Genomic DNA, 25,558 nt, shown 5'->3' with positions numbered 1-25,558 from the left:
TTTTAATGAATGAAATGTGCAGAATGAGTGGTTGGGTGAAAATGAATACGATTTAAGTGGCGGATTGCTCATATATCGACTCGAATTGTTGTTTGACCGCGGCTGCTGTAATGAGAGTAGAGATAGCAGCAAAGAACGGCGAGCTAGAATGGCCGCATACTGACCGTGACGGGAGCTGTTCCCAAGTCGGACACAGCATTTGCCAGCAAGTCAATAGCTGCAATGCTGATAGATTTTTTTCCATTTATGCATCATTCAGGTTTGTCATGGTTGCTCTTCACAAATGCGGCAGTAACATATCCTCATCCCGTGTGTCGCCCGGACATGAGTCACCTGTGGTTTGGTCATAACTCATGACACCAGTCCCTTGCCAGAATTCCAGTACATGCACTTGCCTTCATGTGATGGCACCACATCATTTTTCCACAGTTCCTGGAGTAGTGTGCGGTGTTGCACCGCCCTTCCTTTGTCAGCACTAGGTCTCCCTCATCGACCTTTTCCAAGTGGTTTCCTTAGTGTTGCTCCAAACACAGTTTGCGTCAACCCTCTGCACATTCGAGTTCGGTGCTCCTCCTGGGCTTCTGTCCACCTTTGTCCATATATACATGTTCCATACAGTATGAGCCCACACATTTTCTTCTGATATGTTCTGAATCCTTGCACTTTCTACCAGCACATACTCCTCACAGGTGCCTGCCACGTGTTCATTACACAGGCTGTTCCACATGTTCGAGACGTGCTCGAAACGGATGTAGAGGGAAGGAGCCACTAACATCCAAACGGCAGAAAGGCGGGCCCCACATTTGACCCTATCACCAAGATCCACTGCAAGACCTTCCATACCCTACTGGACCACAGCCAAAAGGTCCAAAAGACCTATTTCTGCCCAGTAGTGCTGGATAACTCCTCCAAGACCACACTCGTTTCGAGTATGGAAGGAATGAAACAGTATATACCATCCTCTATACCAGAAGCAAAACATATGCTTGCCTCCACACCCAATCCTGCATGGCGTTTACTAAAACAGACCAACAAAGAAAACATCGCAAATGAGAAGCTACAAAGAGTCAAATTCAATTGAAATGCCAAGTACTGGCTGGGATGGTGCATCTCATCTGACAAGCATTGGGACAACCAACAGTTGGGGCTTTTGTGTAGGTATTGGAAAAGGGCTGATCCGAGGCCAGGTCTCGGGAGGATAGCTCAGCGGCAACGTGTTCACCTTGCAAGCAAGATGACACAGAGCAAAACAGGTTCGATCCCCGGGTCCGGGCTTGGAAACCTCTGGGTATTAAGCGCGTTATAAATAACCTATCATATCATATCCTATGCACTGATGGAACATGCCCTAATTATTTATTTGATCAACCTTTTATAGGTGCATAAGAAAGCGGTACAAATGAATTGCACAATACATTAAAACATTCATAGTATAACAAGCAGGTTGACAAATAAATAACAAAGTACTTTAGTGGTTTGAAAATGACATGTTTGAAAGATGTTATTTCACACGTTTCTAAAACAGTAGGATAGCAAAACAGGATTTTATGTTTCAAGGGATCTCATTTCACTATCTGGCCGTAAATTGTTGGAAGGGTCGAAAGCGTGAAGGAGCAAAAGTAGGCTGCTGAGAAGATAGAAGGAGCTAAGCAGAAGAACGTTACTGTCTAGATGGTTGCTATATTTTGATAACATTGAAAAGATGAGGCAAGGACATGTATGCTTTTAAAAATAATACATAACAATTAACCATGAAACCTGGGCACAGCTGGGAATCACTGCAAACCTGTCAAATAAGGAGGGATAGGATCATAAAAACTGAAACCAAAAAGAATAAGAACTCTAGGATGTTAAATCGATTGAAAAGGAAGTATCGCGTGCTCAGGGAACCCAACATACAACAAAGAGCAAAAGTTTACCCGCGAAAGACCCAAGCACTGGATTAACAATTTAGTGGAAGAAAAAGTCAACAGTTGCAGGATTACATGGATGTTAAACAGGTGAAACCGACAGACACGAGCTACAGGTGGAATGCGTTCTTGATCATAAAAAGATGAATGACAATGAAAGCCAAACTTCCACTCATGGTGGCTGGAGCGCTGGAAAGCAAAGGAAGTTAGGACGGAAAGCTTACAAAAGCATCCACAGCTGAATAGAAGGCAGCCATTTTGTACGTTGCTAATTACGAACATCAAAACATTTTGTAGATGTGTATGCCGTCAGCATAAAAATGGGCATGGAAAAAATCGATGAAGATAAAGGAAAAGTATATGGAGAAAACCTTGAGGAACACCAAAAGATAGAAACGGTGACATAGAGGCCTTTCAGGAAAGCGAGAAAGACCCAGCAGTTTGTGCTATGCGGAACCTTTTGTGGTGGGGCCAAGCCTGATTCACATGTTTTCCCCCTGCTATAATAGCACAGCTGACAGATGGAATGGAAGGCTGCTCAGAGCAAATGCCAGTAATTAGGTTGATTTGTGAATTGCCAAATCCCTTTAGGATCCAATCCCTATAGTGTCTCCTCGTGCTTAAGCCAACCAGCAGGAACCAGAAACCCAGGCCCAGAAAAGATGAGGCTGCAGCAGCAGGACTTTGAGGAATATCAAGCCTGAAGAGAGGGGTCTTGAGATCATGTTTGAAAGACCCATCATCAGAGTTTAAAAACATTCTAGGAGCGCTGTATTAACAGAGAGAGAGGTGCCTCCCTGTCACTCCATGAAAAAACCGAGGGACCTTTAGTAGAAAAAAGAAACTAGAGTGCAAGAGAGGGCAGTCAAACTGGAGCTTCAGCTGAAGAAAGGGTGGTCCGAACCCATATAGCGCTTGGTGAGCAAGACATAGGGATTAGAATTGAATCCATTAGAAAGAAGATAGCCATGAAGAGGGCGTGACAAAGGAGAGCCAGGGTCAAGCTTTCTGGCACTGACAGCAAGTGGGCAGCAGCATTTTGTGCAACCTGTACTCGTTCTGATTAATTCAAAGCTTTTCAAGCGTTGTACTTCCTGCTTGCTGCTCTGCAGAGAAAGTAAGCAGTGTCCTAATTGGTGGACACTCCCATCGCCTGCACACTAAACATGCTGAGAAAGTTCAGTCAAACTTTGTATACATTCATAAGCAATTATGTCTTCAAGACATTTTTGAATTTTCTGACCAGTGTCAGAATTTAATTTGTGATACACAAAATTGTAATAGTAAACAGTGCTAATAAACAACATAATGAGCTCTATGAGTTTCGGGATAAAGGCCCCTTTATCAGGACCGCTAAATCTTAAATTAGTAAGTGTGTCACTTCATGTTTCATGTGTGTGCAAAAGGTAAGTAAAAGCCTTTCATTTAGTCTGGAGATCTTTAACAAAATCAATAGTGGTGTTTGAGTATTTTAGATTCGACAATATTATTAGACACGGGCAATAAAACATCACCTTAGTCATTGCTTGAGGATCGATGAAATTGTCATTTCTTCATAGGGTAGTGTGTATATGAATTTCTGCTTAAGGTGAGCAGTGAGGATCCACCTAATATCATATACATATGGGGGTTACAATGTATAATCTACATGATTCATGTACCAGTATTCTGTTTTCAAACTGGCTGGTGCAGCGCCTACCTTAAGGTAGAGGAGACTTGACCATCAAGTGCAAGATTGTTGGGTTCCCCAGGGACATCTTAGTCATCTGCGGTGTCACCTATGGTTCTCTGTGGGTATATGTACATACTTCTGTCAAATATTTGTCTCAATATAGTAAGCGGATTAACCCACTGAACATGATGATTTAGATCAATACTCACATTATTGTAGGATCCAACTTAGTATAGGTGGGATGTATAGTTGTTCAATAAACAAAGCAATTTCCTCTCGTATTGTGCAATTAGGGGAGAGCTGTGGGAATATGATATATTTTAATAAGGATCTCAGCAAGCGAGATCTGTTATGCCAACAGTTAAAACGGAGTCTTACCAGAGTGTTCGCGGATGTGAGGGATTCAAGCACCATCACGGCAGCATCACAAAATGGCTGCTCTTTATTGTACGTCATGCAATGTCACATTGGACGTCATGATTATGACGCTTATTTAAGTGGATGAATACACAGTCCTTTTACGTTCAACAGAATGTTGTCTTTCATCTAGTTACATCTAATGTAATAACCTCCATTGTGGATTAGTCAAGACTAAAATGTCATCTATTATACAAGATGGTTTGATATGTAAAAAATACATACGGCAGTCTCATGGAAGTAAATTACATTATGGAAGCCAGTAAGCATGGCGCTTAATAAGAATAACACTAAAAATTAAACATATCATGTGAAATTTGCTGTCTACGGGCCCATAGTACGTGCTGTCTAGGCCACTGCTTAATGAGTCTCTGCTCAATGTGTTCAGATGTGTCGTGGGACACGATGTGCGTAAGTAATTGGGAGTACATGTAATGGACTCAACCAATGTTAGTGAGGTATAAGAGGCATGGTATTGTGATGGGATACATGCACTATTTATCATCAAGCTACAGTCACATATAGTTTGCAATTTCGCAGAGTGTGATAGAGCACATTATGACAATTATCTCCTGCTACAGTTTAACAGTTCACATAATAAATTTTGATGTCATTACATGTTTCTGGAGATAAGGCTTTCCAAACATTTCATTGTGCCTGTGCATAATGCAACAATCAATACACATGGCTGACGTTTATAAATTCATATCTATGTGTACAGGATGATCTAGAACATTCTATTCAGCATTTGATGTGATCTAATGTAGTGCATGGTTATATACATTATCCGAGCTGCAATTCTATCATTGTAGATCAGACCAGCTCTGTGGTTGACATGAAAGGTAGTTATCAAGTTCAGATAGTACATTTTGATATCATCACAATTTATGGAGAATGAGAATTTACAGACAAATCATTGTGCCTATGCATGTAACAACAATCAATACATATCGTCACTACTTGCGACCTTCACATTATAGTACAGTTGTGTATTTCTGGGATGATCTACAGATATTAACTTTGCCTATAATGCGATCTTAGTTTATACACGGATGCATGTATTGTACAGGAATACGTTTACTCATTCAAAGCTGGGCCACCTGGGTGGCTACCGTGAACAGTAGCAGCAATGTTACATTCATCAACAGTTTGGCTCATGACCTCTGCTAAAAAATAGAGTCTTAGTTAAGACAAAGGTGGCTAGAACTGTTAGGTATCTTAGTGTGTTGAATTACATAAAGGTACATTGTGGTTTCCTCCTCTTGCTGGAATTTTGACTACTTCGAGGATGAGGTATTTGTTTTGGGCTATCCAGTGTCTATTCTGGACAAAATGTCTAGCAACTGGAGATTTGTCATTTTTCGTTCTAATATTTGACCTATGTTCATTAAGTCTTTCTTTCATTTTTCTTGTAGTTTTTCCCACATAGAACTGACCACATGGGACCATAGATTACATGTTCTGAATCACAGGTGGCATAATGTTTTAGACTTACCTTCTGTCCAGTGCGGGGGTGTCTTTTATGATCGCCTTTCTGCACATTATTGCAGTGGCTGCAATTTAGACATGGAAACGTGCCATATTTTGGTGTACTTAGAAGCAGTTGCTTGGGGGGATCTGCTTTTTTCTGCCTTCATTAAGTTATCCCTTAGCTTACTTCCTCATGTATAGGCTACCATCAGTGGACGTGGAAATAATTCGGATAGTTGTGCATCGAGTATGGTAAATTTACAGTTCTTCTTGAGTAGTCTGTTAATTTGGGCACTCGGTCTGGAAAATGTCAAAGTGTATTAATTGAGGATCGTTTTTCTTTCCTTTAGATCTTAACAGGGTTGACTTGGTCTGTAGGGCAGTTTTGTTTTTAGCTTGTGTTAGGACAGATTTGCAATAACCTTTGGCTTTAAATCTATTTGTCAACGTGTTCGCTGCTTCCGTGTAATCATTGTCATTGGAAATAATTCTTCTACTCTTAGAAACTGGCTTAGTGGTAGATTGTTTTTCAGATGTTGGGGATGAAAGCTTGCGTAGTCTAATGTGTTGTTGACGTCAGTGGGTTTACGATAAATAAATGTGTTCAATTTATTGAGACCAGAAGTGACTTCCACATCAAGGAACATCATTTCACCAAAATGCCAGGGGTAGTGGAAGTGACATCACACGACCCTTGACCCACTAATGACATCACAGGAAGTGATGTCATTTGACCCCACCCCGAAGTGATATCTCGGGAGGTGATGGAACACAACCTTTCACACGTTGACAAAACAGGAAGTGGCATCACATAGCATTGTACACTATGAAAAATATGGTTACGATATCACTATAATGTGATGTATACATTTCATACAAGAATGTATCGCCATATGTATCGTTAAGATCTGTGTGTATTCGCCCATATTACCAAATTACTGTGAATGCAAGCAGACGTCCATGACCAAATGATAATGATATGTTATTATATAGCACTTAAGCGCTTTATATAGAAAAAATATATACCCAATGTCACCCAACCTGTGTTGGTACTCATTTATCAACTTCAGAAGGATGAAAGGCTGAGTTGAGATGTTTAAGAACAGACTAAATCAGTGACTCACCACCTGAAGTGTGCCTGAAATAAACCCTTAATGAGTCTAGCAATTATTGTATAGAATTCCAGAAAGACACATTATTTGGTATTCCTATTCTTTCTTATTTAGGGTCAGTGCTGAAAGTGTTAGACTTGTGGCACTCCTGTTCTTATTTTTCTTCTTTTTTTTAAGGGGCCTGAAAAAGAAAGCCAGCCACTCAAGAAGTAAAGAGCCACATGGTGCTGGCCACAGACCAGGAGATTGCATTACAAAAAAAACCCATTTTTTTTTGGAAGCCAGAGATCGCAATTTAGACCACAGAGGTCGCAAGGGAGACCTCTGGTGACCCCTAAATGATGTCCCTGTCCACATCAAAGAAAGGGACACCGGGGCATCCAACTCCAACTGTGAAGTTTTATTCTAGGATGACATTCGTGAAGGTATGTCAGGAAGCCTCCAGTTCATCTTTGGGGACCTTCCAGATACCAAAGATGTGGTTGGTGTATCTCTTCAAAAGGGCTAGTTTACTAGCCCATATCTGATATTCGAGAATGTGGTGTGATTCAAAAGCAAACATAATACTTTTCGCATAGGTTGGTGCCATAGCCGAGCCCATGGATGTTCCAGATATCTGAAGATAGTGATTTATCTCGAGCCTGAAGTAGTTGTTATAAAGAATCATTTTTAGCTAATTCTATTGTAAAGACTTTGTCAGATTGAAAGTATTCGTCTTGTAGCAGACTCTATTCAAGAGCGTCAAATCCCTCACTGTGTGTAGTTGAAGTGTAAAGACTCTGTACGTCTAAGGTAAAGAGTGTCCAATCGGATCAAAAAATTTTAAGTCTTCCAATGTGGTCAGGAAATGTGTGGTGTCCCTAAGATAGGTCGAGGTTTTCTGAACTATGGGCTGTAACAGTTTATCTAAGAATTTAGCTATAGGGTCGAAGATGGTATCAGTCGCAGCCACTATAGGTCTGAAAGGTGGTTATGTGGAGTTTTTGATATCTTTGGGAAGGCCATAAAATACTGGCAACATTGGAAATGTATTCATCAAATAGTCTTTGGTATTTTCAGTATTCCAGGGTATCCTGTACACATAGGTTTGAATGTATACACGTCTGCCATGTGTATTGATTGGTGCATTATGCATAGGCACAATGAAGTGTTTGGAAAGCCTTACATCGAGAGAAATGTAACAACATCAAAACTTATTATGTGAACCGTTAAAATGTAGGAGATAATTGTCACAATGTGCTCTATAACACTCTGCAAAATTTCAAACTATATGTGACTGTAGCTTGATGATAGATAGTGCACGTATCCCATCACAATAACGTGCCTCTTATACCTCACTGTCATTGGTTGAGTCCATTACATATACTCCCAAATACTTCCACACATCATGCCTGACGACACATCTAAACACATTGAGCAGAGAACCTTTAAGCCGTTGCCCAGACAGCACATACCATGGGCGTGTAGACAGCATATTTCACATGCTATGTTTCATTTTTATTGTTATTCTTATTAAGCGCCATGCTTACTGGCTTCCACAATAGTTACCATGAGACTTTCATATGTATTTTTTATATACCAAACCATCTTGTATAATAGATGTCTTCTTAGTCTTGAATAATCCACTATGGATGATATTACATTAGATGTAACCAGATGAAGGACTGCACTCCTTTGAATGTGAAACGACCATGTATACATCCACTATAACGTAAATAAGTACCATAATCATGATTCCATCACGTCCGACGTGACATTGCATGATGTAGAATAAAGAGCGGCCATTTTCGGATCCCGGCGTGATGGTGCTTGAAACATTCACATCAGCGGACACTCTGGTAAGGCTCTACACTTCCAGATTTTACTATTTTTAACTGTTGGCATAAAGATCTCCCTTGTTGAAATACTTATTAAAATATATTATCATCCTCACAGCCCTCCACAGATAGAAGGCAAATTGCACAATACAGGAGGAACTCGCTTTGTTTATTGAACAACTACTATACAGCCCTGCTATACTAAGTTGGATCCTACAAACGTGTATTACTCACTTACTTAACAGCTCTAGATCAGTGGGTTAATCTGCTTAGAGACAAATCTTTGACAGAAGTATGTACATATACCCGCAGAGAACCATGGTATCCGGTCATTTTTTCAACAAAAAAAACATTCGAAATACAATTATGTCGAAAACATTTTGCCTACCTTTTTTTCGAATGTCTTTTTTTTAGTTTAGAGTTTTTTTGTTTCATAAGTAAAAAAAAAAAGGGTTAAAAAAACAGGGGTTGGGGGAACCCCCATTTAAAAAAATGTTTTTAAAAAAAGACATTCGAAATATTTTATTTAGGCGAAATGTTTTCTACATAATGGCATTCGAAAAAATGTCATTCAAAATAATCACTATAAACCGAGAACCATATGTGACTCACCGCAGATGACTAAGACGTCCCTGGGGGACCCAACAATCTTGCACTTGATGGTCAAGTCTCCTCTACCTTAAGGTAGGCGCTGCACCAGCCAGTTAGAAAACAGAATATTGTTGCATGAATCATGTAGATTATGCATTGCAACCCCCATAAGTAGATATTAGGTGGAGCCTCAGTCCTCACCGTATGCAGAAATTCATAGACAGCACTACCCTACGAAGAATTGACCATTTTATCGATCCTGAAGCAATGACTAAGGTGCTGTTTTATTGCTTGCCTCTAATAATATTGTTGAATCTACAATACTCAAACACCATTATTGATTTTGCTAAATATCTCCAGACTAAATTAAACGCTTTTACTTACCTTTTGTAGACACACTTACTAATTTAAGATTTAGTGCTCCTGATGACGGCACCTTTATCCCGAAACTCATGGAGCTCATTATGTTGTTTATTAGCACTGTACTATTACTATTTTGTGTATCAGAAATTAAATTCTGACACTGGTCAGAAAATGCAAACATTTCTTGAACTCCTAATTGCTTATGACTGTATACTACAAACTTGGACTGAGCTGCCTCCGCATTTTTGGTGTGCAGGGGATGGGAGTGTCCGCCAACGAGGACACTGCTTAGTAGCAGCATTTTGTGCCAGAGCTGCATTTTCTCCACTGCACCCACCACCCTGTTAGATTTAATAAGTAACACGACTCCTGCGTCTCCACATATTGACCCCACAAGAGGTGTGCGTATCTCTAGACCTCCACTGCTGCTGTGCAGACCCAGCCGGGGGCCCAGCAAGTGTATTTTAGGGACAAAGCAGAGACTGCACCAAGCCTCCAGAACTTTTCCAGCACCATAACCCAGCAGTGGCGCTCCATTGTCACTTGAGCAAACACATTAAAACATCTGGAAACCGTGTGCACTTGCCACCTGGCATGTAAGCGCATGCAAATGCCTCGTGAATATGACCCGCCGCCCCCAAACCAGCTGCCTCTCGTGGCCCACTGTAAGGCGCTTCGGGACAAAAAAGACACAATGAAAAGGCCTTTTTCAAAACCCGTTTTCACCGCTTGCGGCTCTTGCATTCATCGCGTTTTAAAAGGTCTTTTTGATGCTCCCACACCCGCCAGAACCATGTGCTTTTAACAGTGACAGCTGCGGGCCTTACATCCTGCCTTCCAATGCCAAGTACACTTTGCTGGGATGTAATCCACCGGGTGGTGTTTCCCCTGAAATAAAGTGTTGGTGTTTCCCCTGAAATAAAGTGTTTTATATCACTGTAATTGAGGGCCTAGGGGGAGGCCACTAATCCAGCCTTTTTGGTACGCAGCAGTGATGTTAATCCCCAAAGCGGGTGGACCCAGAATAGAATTTTGAAAATGGATGTCGGTTTTTTGCGCTTGTGCCAACCCCCCTCCCCCTGCCAAGCCACGAAATTAGCTGTTTCAGCAATTTCCCAAATTGATTAGAGTGCAGAATGGTGACGTCACACGACACCCGTACTCGATTGGTGGATCCACACTTGGGTGTGGTGTTGAATGCGGTAATGTCTGTGCCCATCCACACGCAGCCCCTGCATGCTATCCCCCCACTGCAAAGTTCCCGGCTCGTGTTTACGTCCCCTAACGAAAACAGCAGCCAACACCATGCAACGCCATATTGACGAACAAAGCACCTTTTCAGGAGGCCCTGAGCGAGGCATGCCCGCTGCGCTTAAATGGCTCCAAAATACACACATGGGGAGGAGGGCGGGTTCTGCTGCCCTTTTTCTGTTCTACACTTTCATTGACGTCACAGGAAGGCAATCATCCCGACCTGACTCACAGAACTGGGCAAAGTCTGAAAAAGCCCACACAGTCGAGAGCCCAGTCATGAAACGTGTCCTTTGCTATACGTGTGAAATTGCAGTGCTTTTATAACAGCACACACACAACCCCATTTGCTTATTTTCTGCTTTGGCTTGTGCAGGCGCGTGAACGTTTGGAGAATATTTGTCTGTTTTCGTCGAACGTGTTTGAAAGCCTGAATGATGCTGTTTATCCTGAACTGCTACTGTTAGGAGGAGCAATGACCAAGCAATATATGCACAAGGGCACATGCAGGAACCCGGGACCATTATAGGGACGAAGGCAACCAGGTATCCCAGAGCATGGCAAGTGCTGAGTGGAAGATGCACGCAGAGGCAAAGACCCTGGAGAGAGGACCACCCTGAAAGTTAGTGTTATTTGAAAAGGATAGTAGTTCTTTTGCTCTGAACTGGGTGTGGGTTTCCTAATCCCTCAGAAGAGGAGGTACGGCATTCTAGAGGGTGACCCTTGCCCCCGCAACCTTTCCTTTTGGACTGCCATACGATGAACGACCTGCATGAGGCTGATCTTAGGGTCCAAACTGGGAATTTTATGGACACCTTCTTCAGGAGGTAGCCAGTTTTTAAAGGAGATTCTGGCCTCAGTTGGGAGCTTATACATGAATAAGCAATTAGGCCTAAAGGACTTTCTCATCAATAAAGAAGCAATTTGTTGAATTCTTCCAAATACTTTGGTCCGAACATGTGCTGAACAAGCCGCCATTTCCTGCAGGAACTCTGCAATTCCCAACTATCCTTTCCAAAGTCCTGATGGAATCTATTTAAATGTTCCTCTCACTCATAGCCGCAGTCGCATGACATTTAAAACTGTGGAGGTTTTGGCCTTTTTGACATTGACCAACTCTACAAACCCATGCTGTTGAAAAAGGGCTCACGATTAACAGATCATTTTAACCTTTTCTTTTCGCTAGATCCTTGCAAGATGGCCAATCCTGGAACTTCCCTTAAGGAGTGCAGAAGTTGGTAAGATCATCCCAACCGCCCAGCATTTTTCCTAAAGAAACCAATCCCACACACTGCCGTTCGGAGTAAAGTCTTCCCCATAGCTGTGCTGCCTTTGGTTTGTAAGGTCTTGCTATAAGGTGGTGGTGTTCTAGCATTAGTGATCCTTTCCCGTCCAGCTTTCGCCAGAAAGATATATCAGAGATTTCAATGGCAGCAGTTGTAAATTATGTACTGGTACTAGCAGAAGTAGTGTAACTTATTCAAAATATCAATATTATGTCATTTCTACATTCAACTTTAAAATGCTTCAATTCTTTAAAGTTTAATTACAGTATGAAACCATACCAATGGTCTCGCCTAAATAGCACTACATGGGAAGTAGCACTGTCAGCTTGAAGCCTGTCTGTTAAATACCAAAGGCATGCAGCACTTTATTTCCAGGAAGAACTTTGCAGCAGCAGGAGTGGAGAGGCACCTAATGATGTATGCCAGCAGTCTAGCAATTTCATTAAGATCTAAGCGACTATTTTTAAGACAAATAGTTCTTCGGGTAAGGGCGAAGCACTTGTTGTTGTCTGTTGTTTGCCAGCAGATACACTTCTCTTGTCATATACAAGGGCATTTAATTAAGTTACAAGATAACTATTACAAGATAATTATTGTTCTTCCTGAATGCCTGTCTTCTCAGTAACCTTTACATAACAGGATTTCTAAATTTCCATGATCCCATTGCATTGCCATTTTTCCAAGCAGAAAATTGGGGTAGATCTCTCTCTTCAACAGGAGCCTCCCTCTGGAATGGCCTCCCTGGACCTCTCTGTCTTGAGCCGGATTTCCTTAAGTTCCGTTAGCTCCCCAAGACCTTCCTTTTCTCCTCCTCCTCCTCTCTGGCCCTCCTCTGCTTGGCTCCTCCTGCCGCTTTGACTGCATGCCTGTAGTCCCTTATGAGTCTTGCTGGTGTCAGGTCATCCTTTGTCCATTCTCCCCTCTTGCCCCTTCCTACCAGCACTTGCCCTTCGGCTCCCTTCCGTGATCGCCTCGTCCGAGGCTGGTCCTCCCCCAGCCCCTTGCACTGTCACCCTACCCTGTGCCTCCCCTGGCACTGGCCCACCTGCAGGCCTCAGCACTTCCCAGTTCCCCCTCCCTCCAGCACTACACACCTCCTGCTAGCCCATCCCTTTGCTGACCTTCCCCCCGCCCCACCAGCACTTCTTGATACTGCACTTGCACGACTCGAATGTCACAAGGCCTAGTAGGACGGTTATTGATGGGTTTTTTCCTTGTGTCCCCCGACCCCACCCTCTTTTGTCTTGTGGCGCCTGGACACACTTTCTGCTGTATAGGTGCCATACAAATGCTTAATAAAATTAAAATTAAAATAATAATCTTTCTTTGCAATGCTATCGATGGAGAGGAACCATAGCCATGAAAGAGTGACTTGCTCACAAACAAACAGATGATGACGGGAAAGGTGGGAGGGTCAAATGAGGCTTCAATGGGAGGGTGAAGGAAGGGGCAGATCTGTGCTCCATGTTGGCGGTTGTTTGAATATAAAAACCTGCACTGACACTCATTGGAGGCCTGGAGAGCTTAAAGCATTCGACTTTACCATTGTTTTTCAGATTCAAACCACACACAAAGGCACTTATCAATAATAAAGTGTTCACGCCATGTGAATTAGTAAGAAAAAGCAAATGAGAAATTAAGCAGTTTGTTATCCCCACGTGTGTGTTGTCTTTCAGCTTTGAAATCTGAACTGAAACTGCGTCATAATGAGAAGTGTTCATAAAGCGTGCACTGGGCACTCAGATGCCCCTGACAGCAGATGCCACCATTGCCCAGCTCAGTGGGACTCATTCCATCAGCCCCAGAAGGATTGCCATGGAATCAGGGGGCAGGAGATCTGCTCTATCAAGCTGGCATTATTTATTCATGTTGGCATTTGTAGAGCACAAGCACATGCCACCTTCGCGGCCGTCCAGTGCTGGATGGAAGATGGAGCAGCACGGTCGGGTGGAAAGTACATTTGGCGAAGAGCCGGGTCTGGGTGAGTTTACATTTTTAAACGGGGGTGGGAACCTTGTTGATGAAAGGCTCACTGCACGATGCAGAGGTAGGTATTGGAGTGAGTGAAAGAAACAGGAGAGTCTGAGAAACAGGAGACCGCTGAGCTCTGGATCCTCTGGAGCTTGGGAATGAGGAAGGAAGGCCATGGTGAAAGCAGTTTATATCATGTAATTTGGAGAAGATAAGGGCACTTACCACAGTTTGTTTGGGAATGTCTAATCATGCAGGCCCTTTAGAGATTGTGATTTTTGAAGAAGTAGGGTCTAGTTGACTGACTTGAATTGCTAAAGTTAAACTTGGGTTAAATCCAAGACTCTAGATTCTGACAGATGAGGGCGCGAGGAAGCAGCAGGTTGCTACTTCTGTTTTGTCTGCACTCAACTTGAGCACTTCTAGGACCGGGTGACTTTCAAATGGATTGAGAAAGAGCACGTAGTGGCGGGAGAGTTGGCGTCCAGTCCGAGTAGAGCTTGGCATTCTGTGCTCTTGGGAGTAGAAGATGAGTCCAGATGTTGTAAATAATGAGACCTGGGAGCATATATTGGACATTCAGAAAAGGATGAGAGAGGGAGAGAGAGAGAAGCCTTCGGGAACACCAGTGCAGTGGATACAAATGTGAGACAGGAGATCTGCTGTGCCGTGCTTGAGAAGTTAAAGGCAATCCAGAACACCACTGTACCACCTGTTGAAGTAAGACTTAGACATGCTTTAACCCACAACACTTTCAAATGAATCAAGGTAATTATATAAATATCCAGTGTAAACTTTTTACATGTTAACGTGACAGAAGACAATGACTTTCCTGGTCATATTACAGAATAGAGGATGGCCCTGCAATAGGTTTCCCTCATTAAAGTTGATTGGTTACCTGTAAGGCAGGGTTCCATCATGGTGATATTGCTCATCTCCATACAGAGAGGATGATGAAATGGTTGTTGCTAAGGAAGCAGCTTCAAACAGGGATGTCGTGCTTGGCACGAGATCGGGCCGGTGTCGTAGATTTAATGCTGTACAGAAAAGAAAGATGGGGGATTTCATGTTATAATGTAATTGAGTTTGACAGCGCAGTAAACCGATTTTCAGCTGGTTCGTCTCAGTTTAATAATTAATCATAATCATCACTGTACCTCTGTATCCCATCTACCCAAAGAGAAACGTATCGAAATGATGTATAACAAAGATAAAACTATCAACTGAAAATGAGGAGAGAATATTAGTGGAGGTCAAATGGAAAAAAGAACGTCCCACACAAGTTATGAACCTGCTCAGAAGTCAGGAAACATCAGCTTCTCAGGGGGAGAGAGTCACAAAGCCTCTTCACTTCTGTTGAGCGAATCCTCCTTCCTCTCTTCATGATTGGATGAATGTTCCTTTGTTGGAGGAGTCTCCCTGACCATGAGATCCCTCACTCCACTTTTCATCAATGGATGAATGTTTCTTAGATGGAGGAGTCTCCCTGGCCAAGAGATCCCTCACTCTACTTGTCATCAATGGATGAATGTTTCTTCGATGGAGGAGTCTCCCTGACCATGATGTTCCGCACTCCACTTTTCATCAATGGATGAACGTTTCTTCGTTGGAGGAGTCTCCCTTACCATGAGATCCCTCACTCCACTTTTCATCAATGGATGAACGTTTCTTCGATGGAGGAGTCTCTCCGACCATAAGATCCCTCGCTCCACTTTTCATCAATGGATGAATGTTTTTTCGATGGTGGACTCTCCATGGTCATGAGATCCCTCACGACACTCTTTATCACATACTGTCACGCTTGTTGGTACTTGTTCAGAAATCAGTTGCCTTCGTGCACAAAGCTTTCCGCCCTCGTCTTGCACCTATGTGTGTGAAGTGCAAAACATACATCTAAGGTGTTTAGAAGTAAACACATTTGTTTACAATTCTATCTAGACGGTACTGTGTTTCCCATGTTTAATGTAGCTGAATTTGTAGTTCTCGAATCGGCTTAGGACTTCTAAAATGACCACCCGATTAGATCACGTCATCAACCTCTGCAACACTAACCGTGTGATAAGAACGCTGTAGTTTCAGAAGAGGATTTTCATGGCACATGAAAACATGGAGCATGTATTTATGTGTCACATCTGTCAGAAGAGTCATACCAGTACCTCTCAGTGGGCATAAGAAGCCTACTCCCATACACCTTCTGCACTCAGGAAATCTGAGCTGTAACCTCTATTACCAATCAGAAATAATTTTAAGTGAATTTAAATCCCACTTTCACTGGAGTGCTTTATTATTCCGATTATTTACATTTGTTGGCAGTCCCAACTGTCAAAGCAGTGAAACGCTGTGGTTCACAAAGGAACATCCCACTGGGCCAGTAGAAAACGATTTTAGATGCGTCGATGTTACTGCAACAAATGTTTGGCTCTGCCCCTTATAAGTTCATAAGGCCAGCTTTAATGATGGGATCTACCAAGACCATTCCAAGATGGCAGATATGAGGGCTGCTTGGAGACCTGCTGTGGCCAGCTGACGGGTCTGCTGGAGCTCTGGTCTAGGGAACTGCTGTCTGTGTTGATGCAGAGGGGGAGGTGGATCCGTTTGGTTCCAGGCAGTGCTATCAAGTGAAACACTTGTGTATAGGCGCGTTATAAATACCATATCATATCATATCATATCTCCCAGTTCTAGTTCTGTTCTGTGCAGCCATCCCATGTGCTGTTGCTGCCGGCACAGATTCGGCTGGCTGCCATTCTGTGGCTGTTGTTCCTGAAGAGCTCTCGTTCGCTGGAGGTAGAGGGTGGGAAGATATTGCTGTGCACCCTGAGGTCCCCCACTGCATGTGTGGTTTGGCTGCCGGTGGCGGTTGCTGTGGTTGTCAGTGTGGAGCCTGGATGACGGGTGGCGGCTCGGTCTCCCGCTGCTGCCCTTGGAGGTGCTGTACTTGGAGGAGCAGGTGGCCTTTTTTGTGTGGTGGCTATGGGAGTGAGTCTGTGACTGGTGCACCATGTTTTGTGACTTGTCCAGGTTGTGCTTTTGGCAGTCTTTTTAGCCTACCCATTTCTGTTCATTTGGGTCCCTGGACATGCTGGACTATTTTAATGTCTTACCTCCACCAATGTTTATTTTTGGTTTGGGGCCGGTTGGTTTTGTCTTGGACAATTCATCATGTCACTTGACCTTCACCATGAATGACTTTTTGGACTACCAATACATTTTCTTCTTGTTGGTTTTGTCGGTTTGTATTCTCTTTTGTTGTATCCTGTTGTATTTTGTCATCTTTGCATTTATTGTACCACCTCACTAAAATATGTAAAGCGCCCTGGCATACGGTGCCATAGAAGAAAAAGCGCCCTGGCATACGGTGCCATAGAAGAAAAAGCGCCCTGGCATACGGCGCCATAGAAGAAAAATAAAATACAAATACATGTTCCACGCTCCGTATGTGCTATGCTTAAGCCGGGATACTGGTTGCCTTCATCAGTGTCAAGGAGGCTTTGGGATAGGGGTCCCAAAGTTACTTGGGGCACAGCTCAGTGAGTTAAGTGGTCACCTATCATTTGGGGCCAGCCAGCAGTTGACACGCTGAAATCATGGCAGGGCCAGCTCAGCCCTTTAAACTTCTGAGGACGCTAAATTGAGTAATAATGACACCTATCATTGCAGTGCTTAGAAGCATGAGGAATCCAGCATGAAGTGCTATATAAAAAACAGTACATTATTAATATTCTCACACCCACTTCCTTTGCACTGTCAGCTTTCGTGGTCCAATTGTCACAGATCTAGCAGGATGAGTTAAGTTTAATTGTTTCCTAATATCGCCAGTTCAGGTGTAACATACTCCTCTTGGGAACAAGACGATGCTGTGCAACATGGGTTTGATTGCCGGGCTGGCACTTAGAAGCTGGAGAAGTCTGCGATTAAGCACAACATAATGGCTAATGCAATACACGCCCCCCCCCAAATGTTCTTAGTGATATTACATTTTAAAACAGAGCTTCATGTCAGATCCCTCCCGTTTCTAAGTGCAGAAACAGTAAGTGTTATCATTACCCAAGCCGATGCTTCACATATGAACACCTTCAGAAGGATGAAGGGCTGAGCCTTGGCTCCATCTGTGACTGCAGGCAGGCTGTGCACAGATCACTGCAGTGAGTGCTTAACTCGTGGTACTATCTTGCTGTTTTTTATGTAGACCAACGTGTGTAGTAGTTAGCAAATAGGTTCAGTATGCATCTAGTTATACATTGCAAAGGGGTGGTCATAACATTCATAATTTCTATATATTCCCTATTTATTTATTTATTTATTTATTGTTTACATTTGTAAAGTGGACTAAACCCACGGGCATCAAGGAGCTGGTTCCAGTATAGGTTTTCAATGTAGTCATTATTGTGTTCATATAGATCGAAAGGTGTTACTGGGATACCATATCGGATGATGCCCTAGGTGAAGAGTCAGGTTTTCAGATTTTTACGGAATTACCAGTATGATTGCTCGGCCCTCAGTGCAGGTGGTAAAGAGTTACAGAGATTTGCTGCAACGACAGGGAAACTTTACTGCCAGCTTTGGCCCGTCTGAAACTCAGAGTTATGAGATGGTGAGTATATGCAAATCGGGTTGGTCTCGAGGACTGGGCTTTACAGAATTTCTGTGACAGGTAAGGCGGGAAATGTTAGAAAGGCACCTGTGGGTGATCAACAGGGTTTTGAAGGTAGTCTGTTCTCATATTGGGAGCCAGTTGGCGTTTCTTCTAGCGGCAGAGATGTGTTCACACCTGGGTATAATGCGGGCAGCTCAGAGGGCATTGTTTTGGATAACTTGTATTTTATGGATATTGTGCATTGAGGTGCCTGCAAATAGTGCATTGCAGTAGTCTAGTCTAGAGCCAATGACAGCTCGTGCAATGGTGAGGCAACTGTGCATGGAAAGTAATGGTCTACAGGTGTTGATAAGCTTGGTGGTGTGGGCAGCCGAAGAGGCTATGGCATGGACTTGACACGTAAGGGAAAGAGAAGCATCCAGGTGAATTCCCAAAGTCTTCACAGTTGGGGATACGGGTGATTGAAATGCTGTCAATAATGAAAGAGGTTGAGGTTTTTGAGCCCAGCAGGAGGACCCACGAGGAGAATTTAATTTTCTTCATCGTTAAGGCAGAGAAGGTGCATAGCCATCCAGGTCTGGATGGTCTGGTAGACAACGTGTAATGTGTCAGAGTCGTTGGAGTAGTTGCCTGAGAGGGGAAGGAGGATTTGGATGTCTTCAGCATAGTTGGTATATGAGATACCAAGTGAGTCTAGAAGGTCGAAAAGTGGTTTTGTGAACATGTTGTAGAGGGTGAAGGAGATGCAGGAGCCTTGGGGAACGCTGCATGAGGTAAGCACCAGGGGTGAGGAGGACACTAGCATTTTCAGCCAAGATTCTGATGGTTCTATCCTCCGGGAAGGAGGTGATCCAGCACGTTGCTTCTGGTGAGATGTTAGCAGCAGCAGTAAGGTGCTGGCAGAAGATCTTGTGATCCATCAGGTCAAACGCGGCCAAAGGGTCAAGGAGTAACATGAGTGCAGGCTTCCCTGCGTCCTTGATCTTGTGGAGCTGGTTCTTAAGGTCATGTAAGGCTGATTCTGTGCCATGACCAGGACTGACACCTGAGGGATGTTTTTTTAAGCAGTGGAAGTACCAATTCTCCCTTGAGGCTGGTGAGGACCTGGCATGAGGAGAAGGAGGAGTTGATGAAAGTTGGGATGAATAGGGTTAGGGCATCGAGCAGTCTTTGATGATTGCCGCTGGCCAAGCATATCCTTTGCATATGGATGGTTTCAGGCCTTTCAGGATGGACGTGACCTCAACTTCCGTGACAGGGTTGAAGCGGAATGGGGGTAGGTCTCGCAAGGCGGTTGTAGGCAGGTTGATGGACAGGGATGTACATTGGAGCTGATGGTGGCTTGCTTTAGTTGGATTTCATTGTGTAACATGGAGATTTTGTTCAGGAGAGCGTTCTGGACGTTGGTGAACCAGGCTTCATCTTTGATGAGGTTGCGTGGGGGGAAGGAAGGGGGTTCCAGTTCTCTGAGGATGGTGAAAATCTCTTGTGTATTGGACTTGTCGTTAACGATTCCTGTGTTGTAGGTGGTGGTTTTACCCTGTAGGATAGCTTGTTTGTACATTTTGGCAGAGGTAGAGAAATGAGATTTGTGAATAACAGATGGGAGTTCTTCTCCATTTGGCTTCGGCCTCACATTTATTTGAGTGAAGAGCTTGGCAGTCTGGCGTGAACAATGTGTTTCAGTGGGTGGTAGGTTTGGTTTTGTGTGTTGCAAGATGAGCAACCGTGTTCACTCCATGCAAGATCGTTTTAGAATACAAGTTGGCTAGAGTGGTAGGGTCGGTGTGAGGTAGATGTGCTGATTGTAATGTCTCTAGCAAGAGCAGAATTTGGTCTTTGGTGAGGTTACGCGAACTACAGGCAATGGCAGGAGGCAGGGGTGGTGCGATATGTGTGGGTAAGCTACTGGCTGAGACTATGAAGGACATGGTGGTCAGTCCAAGGGCAGGGAAGGTTGGAAAGGACAGCAAGCTCGCAGTTGAGGTCTGCTTGCCAGCCCAAGATGCTGCATTTGGAATGAGTGGGTGTCATTATGTATTGTCTGAAACCAAGGGTGTTGAGGGAATCGGCTCCGATGTAGCATTAGTGTCTTCAATATGGTTGAGCCCTAGGTTAAGGTCACCCAGGAGGATAGTTTTTGAGGTGGCGTGATGTTGGTCGTGAGAATATGTTTGAGTTCCTCTTTGAAAAATAGAAGTGGGCCTGGAGGATGCATGGTGATAATAGCAGTCTGGGATAGGGGTCATTTGATAGAGAGCAGGTCACAATTGGGTATCTGGGCTGTGCTGAACTGTCTGACATAGAGCATGTCTCTTGCAATCAGTGCGACCCCCCTGCCTCTGTGGTCGAGTCTATCATGTGTGTGGTGTGCAAAGCACTTAGTGCCAATGCAAGTACATTTGCATAGTATATGCTCTGATGTTAATATGATGCACTGCACTTGCACGGGTGCAAAGGTTCTGTAGCATTGCCTGATTCGATCATTGTCATCCCTTCAGTGCTCCCGCTATGCGATGAACAATGATCTGTTCCCCTGTTAATGTTATGTTAACGTGATTTATACCACATATCCCTGCCTTTTTCATGGTCTCCAAGTGCTCTAGCGGATCTGAAAAGAAATACAGGGAGGGTTTATTAGTGGGAGGAGAGGGAGAGTGCTTTTGCTGTTCTGTTGGTAGTTTCGGTTTTGGTCGGGAAAACCAGTCATTGTGCGCTGGGCTTGGTTCTAGGTGGTATGGGTTCAGGGACGTCATTTTGCCAAAATGCCAAGGGTAGTGGAAGTGACATCATACGACCCTTGACCTTCCCAATGACATCACAGGAAATTTTGCAATTTGACCCCTTTCCCAAGTGACATCACAGGAAGTAGCTTAGTGTCATTTGACCCCCACCCCAAAATGACATTGCAGGAAATGGTGGCACACAACCTTTCGCCTCTTGACATCACAGGAAGTGGCCTCATCTGCGTTCCGGAGAAAGAGATAGTTGAGGACACAGAGAGAGCTGGGACTGTTGGGCATTAACCAATAGCTAGCCCAAAGAGATGGGTTTTCAAAGCTTTTTTGAATCCTGACAGTGTGTTGATGGTACTTATTGCAAGTGGAAGGGATTCCATTCTCTTGGTGCCCTCACTGGGAAACTACAACCCCCAAATTTTGCTAGCTTGAAGCGTGGTTGTTTGAGTTTGTGGGAATCTCCTGAGTGTAGATGACGGGCCGGAAGATCAACAGACAGTTGTTGCTTCAGGTAGCCTGGTGCAGCGGAGGACCAACATTTATAGGCCAGGGACAGGATCTTGTGTGAGATCCGGTGTACCACAGGGAGCCAGTGCGGCGCCTTCCTTGAGTTGAAGACCTGATCAAATTTACATAGGCCAAACACAGTGCAAACAGCATTATTCTGAACAAATTGTAACAATTGTATGTTAGTTTTAGTAGTACCTGACATTAGGCTGTTACAAAAGCCTTGAATTAATGAAGGCTGATGCCACAATGGATCTGTTAGCAAGTGAAATATATGGCCTCATCTGATTTAGAAGTTTGACCACATACCCACAGGCTGCTCGGGTGTGAGACACATGGGCTTTCATGTTGAGCTCTGAGCCCAAATGGACCCCCAGTGTTTTGATGCTGGTAGACACGGGTATAGAGGATTCCGCAATCTTAAAGCTTCCATAGGAGGAGTCAAGTTTATTCAGCCGTTGGGAAGTAGCTATTATACGTTGCTCTGTTTTGGTGTCATTGAGGGCCACAAGTTGGCTAACATCCATGATTGAATGGCCATATAGACTGCATTAATACTTGCAGAATCCCGTGCAAAGTGCCTGGATAGCTCAAAGACCGCCTGGGTATCATCAGCATAGTTGGTGTAGCAGACACCCAGATGGTCGAGCATGCCAAAAAAGGGCCGCATATAGACATTGAATAGAGACAGGGAAATACAGGAACCTTGGGGTACTCCTGCATTGATGACAAATGGGCCCGATTTAGCCTCCTCCACTGCCACTCTTGATAATCGAGAGCCGAGAAAGGATGCAATCCAATCTGCACTCCTTTGAGAGCAGCCAGCTATGTCCTTCAACCTGTTGACAAGAGTGGAATGGTCGACAAGGACGAAGGCTGTCAAAAGGTCAAGCAGCATCAACAAAGCTGGGTGGCCTCCATCCACTATACCTGCAAATGTTGTTTTCAGATCTACTAAGGCTGTCACAGCCCCTTGACTTGCCCTAAGGCCTGACTGGTATGATCCCAAGATGTTATTATGCTCCACAAAATCCTGGAATTGAAGATAAGCCACTCTATCCAGGATCTTGAGAAGAAAGGGGACATTTGTAATAGGCCAATAATTTTTGGCTAGGGCTGGGTCTAGTGAGCTTTTCTTCAGAAGGGGAGTTATCCTGACTTCTTTAAGTTTAGATGGAACCACTCCCTCCAGAAATGGTAAATTGACCATTTTAGTAATACATGGGGTAAGAAATGACATGGATTGCTTAATGATGATTGCAGGACAAATATCACCCATACAAGGGGTGGGTTTCAGATCGGTCCCTATTTTTTATATCTTGGTTTCTGCACATTGTTTCAATTAAACTCTGCTGCACAAGTATTAATGTGGGGGATCAGAGGTACCGATGTTCATTTCTGATGAAAGTTGCTGTTTCGTCTGGATATTCTTCTAATAATCCAGGATTTTGTTTGTCCTCTTGCATACCCCCTAGAGACTACCTCTCTCCACCCACCCACATGCCAACTAGACATGGGTGGCTAGCAGGGACTTAGCCACCCCTTCATATCTTCATATTGGCTATAATGCACACACGCATACTAGCACCTCCTCGACATTGCCATACCTTGGACTTTGGTCCCACGGAGGGCGTTCAAACTACGGTGCGTTGTTCACTTATTTCTGTGAACAAGAAAACAACACTATGAGGGGGGCGTTTTACTGAGTTTGCTGGAGGTTTTAAAAGTCTAAATTTACAACAAATTGACATTTTTGGCTTTGGTCATCAGGGGATGTGGAGAATACCCTTATTTTGGGATGCTTTGTTTCTGGAGGCAGCTTCAAGACCTCTTGGGAAAGATATTGAGAACACTGAGCCACCTCCCCTGAACCTGGAGTTCCAGAAAGATAGAATGTCTTAGTTCTGTCTGCTGCTCTTTTCGTGTGTCTTGTGAACCATTTGCTAATTAACTATTGTATTAGCAACGTTCTTTTTTTTTACCCTTTAACATATTGTATATTTTCTTATCTGTATAACGTGCATCGAATGTTTCCATAAACACTTCCAACGACGATGAATTGACTGACATGCACAGCCAACCTATGGCCTTCACACAAAGACTTAAAGAGAAGCTGTATTGACGATTGACCCCCCCTCTTCCTCCCATCCTAGACATGACACGCCACCACTGGCTCTGATTACATCACCCCCTTATCAAAGCTACCCGGCCTGGCCAAACATGGTTCCCCTACAAAAGAAGGCAATGGCTTAACCCTCGGGAAACCTGCACCCCTTTAGTAAGTGTGTTTCACCGCCAGTGACTGCAAGTGCCTTGCCTATTAAAACAGGCCCACATCACACCTGCACAGGATGTACTTCTCTGTGCGGCCACTTCATCACCCAAAGCCTTGACTTTACTTATTTTATTAAACTGAGTGTGCCATTTCTCCACTCAGAGAGACTCGGTCAAGGCCCATGAATAAGGCTTCTTTGCCGAAACGTCACGGGACACTCCAACTTTCGGGCACACCATCCCCGTCCCGCTCCACCACTAGATCCCTATCTAGACGTAGACCAAAGACTAGGTTTTCTCTTAATACGCAGTGCACCTCAAAAGCGTCAAGAAGGACGTCTTTTTGACATTACAGGAAGGTTGTTCTACAAAATATTTGAAATATTGAAATGTGATGTGTATAATGGTCAACCCCAGCAGCATTTACCGCTATAGAACTGGCTTGTATTTTTTCATGTATATTGTAATGTCAATGTCTCTTTTTTATGAGTGATGCCACACTTGTAATGTTATTGTCTCTTTTATGAGTGATTTGAACTCATCAGTGTTTTGTTTTTTGCTTTTACTATATCTTTTCTATTTCCTTGATTTGTTAATACACCTGCCATACAAAATGCAGGCTCCCTTATAAAACCAAGAAAACACTTTACGGAATAAAATCTGCCTATGATTCATTTTGGCTAAATAAATAAAAAGCTAATTGAATATATATGTTCAGTTGCTCCCTTCTTAATGACACAATTACATAGCTCTTTTTGGATTTTAGGCGTGTTCTAAGTTGAAATCTTTGCAGAAAATGTGTATGGAAAATAATATAAATAATATAAACTCTGTGTGGTAGGATGCCACCCTTTTGTTTCAAATGCCTTAAAAAACACCACCACAACATGTAAGTAATTATGTATATTGACCCCAATATATAATCATTACGCAATTGAAGCATACATAAGGCATAACATTAATCTGCATAAAATAATTTGGTTTTTTAGCAGGCAGCAATTCCAGCTGTAACCCAAAAATGAACAAGTGGTACAGTTAAGGTGTGTAGGAAACCTGGAATCATGCATTGCCGGGCCACTGTGGGATTCAGGAAACGTGGGCTGTACACAAATCGTCTAAAGGCAGAGGCGTGGTCCCTTACTCACCAACGCCTTCAAGTATCACCCTGTTTGCATAACCTGCACTATTTCTTTCATCATGCAGACACCCAGTTTGGCAGCAATCACTTGAGCGCATAGACTTTATTTACTCTAAATAACTACCCCTTCTTCGTTTGCTGCCGGGAGAGTTCCTTATAGGCAGCTCTCTATGCGAATAATAAAGTAGAAGGTGAACATACTCTTGGGCTCAAACTTTAGTGGCCACTGGCCTCGCATTCCCTTCCCATTCTTTCAGTGGGGACTTCAGTTCGCTTTACTAATACTGGGGCCAAGAGGAGTGCTGTGGACAAAAGAGCTAAGGTCAGGGTTTTATTCAGGGCGAAGGGGTGTGGGTGAGACCCGCCAAAGGGTGCACGTCCTCGGCGACCACGGGAATGTTGCACGTTACTGTCCAACAAATATTGACTGTGATACACGATAGC

The 25,558-nt window shown here is 43.6% G+C and overlaps 1 protein-coding gene across 3 annotated transcripts in view; it reads right to left on the bottom strand.

Annotated features, from left to right (window-relative positions):
* Positions 1-25,558, bottom strand: part of PIP5K1B (phosphatidylinositol-4-phosphate 5-kinase type 1 beta) — a 792,190-nt gene that overhangs the window by 75,283 nt on the left and 691,349 nt on the right. For all 3 annotated transcript variants that reach the window (XM_069625767.1, XM_069625768.1, XM_069625766.1), the window contains one exon: positions 14,759-14,897. In XM_069625767.1, the coding sequence (XP_069481868.1) occupies positions 14,759-14,897 (139 nt within the window). The remainder of the gene's footprint in view (positions 1-14,758; positions 14,898-25,558) is intronic.

The sequence above is a fragment of the Ambystoma mexicanum genome, chromosome 6p (genome assembly GCF_040938575.1).
Source record: "Ambystoma mexicanum isolate Mex_15411 chromosome 6p, UKY_AmexF1_1, whole genome shotgun sequence".
In the NCBI taxonomy this organism is placed as follows: domain Eukaryota; kingdom Metazoa; phylum Chordata; class Amphibia; order Caudata; family Ambystomatidae; genus Ambystoma; species Ambystoma mexicanum.
This window is presented reverse-complemented; position numbering and strand designations above follow the sequence as displayed.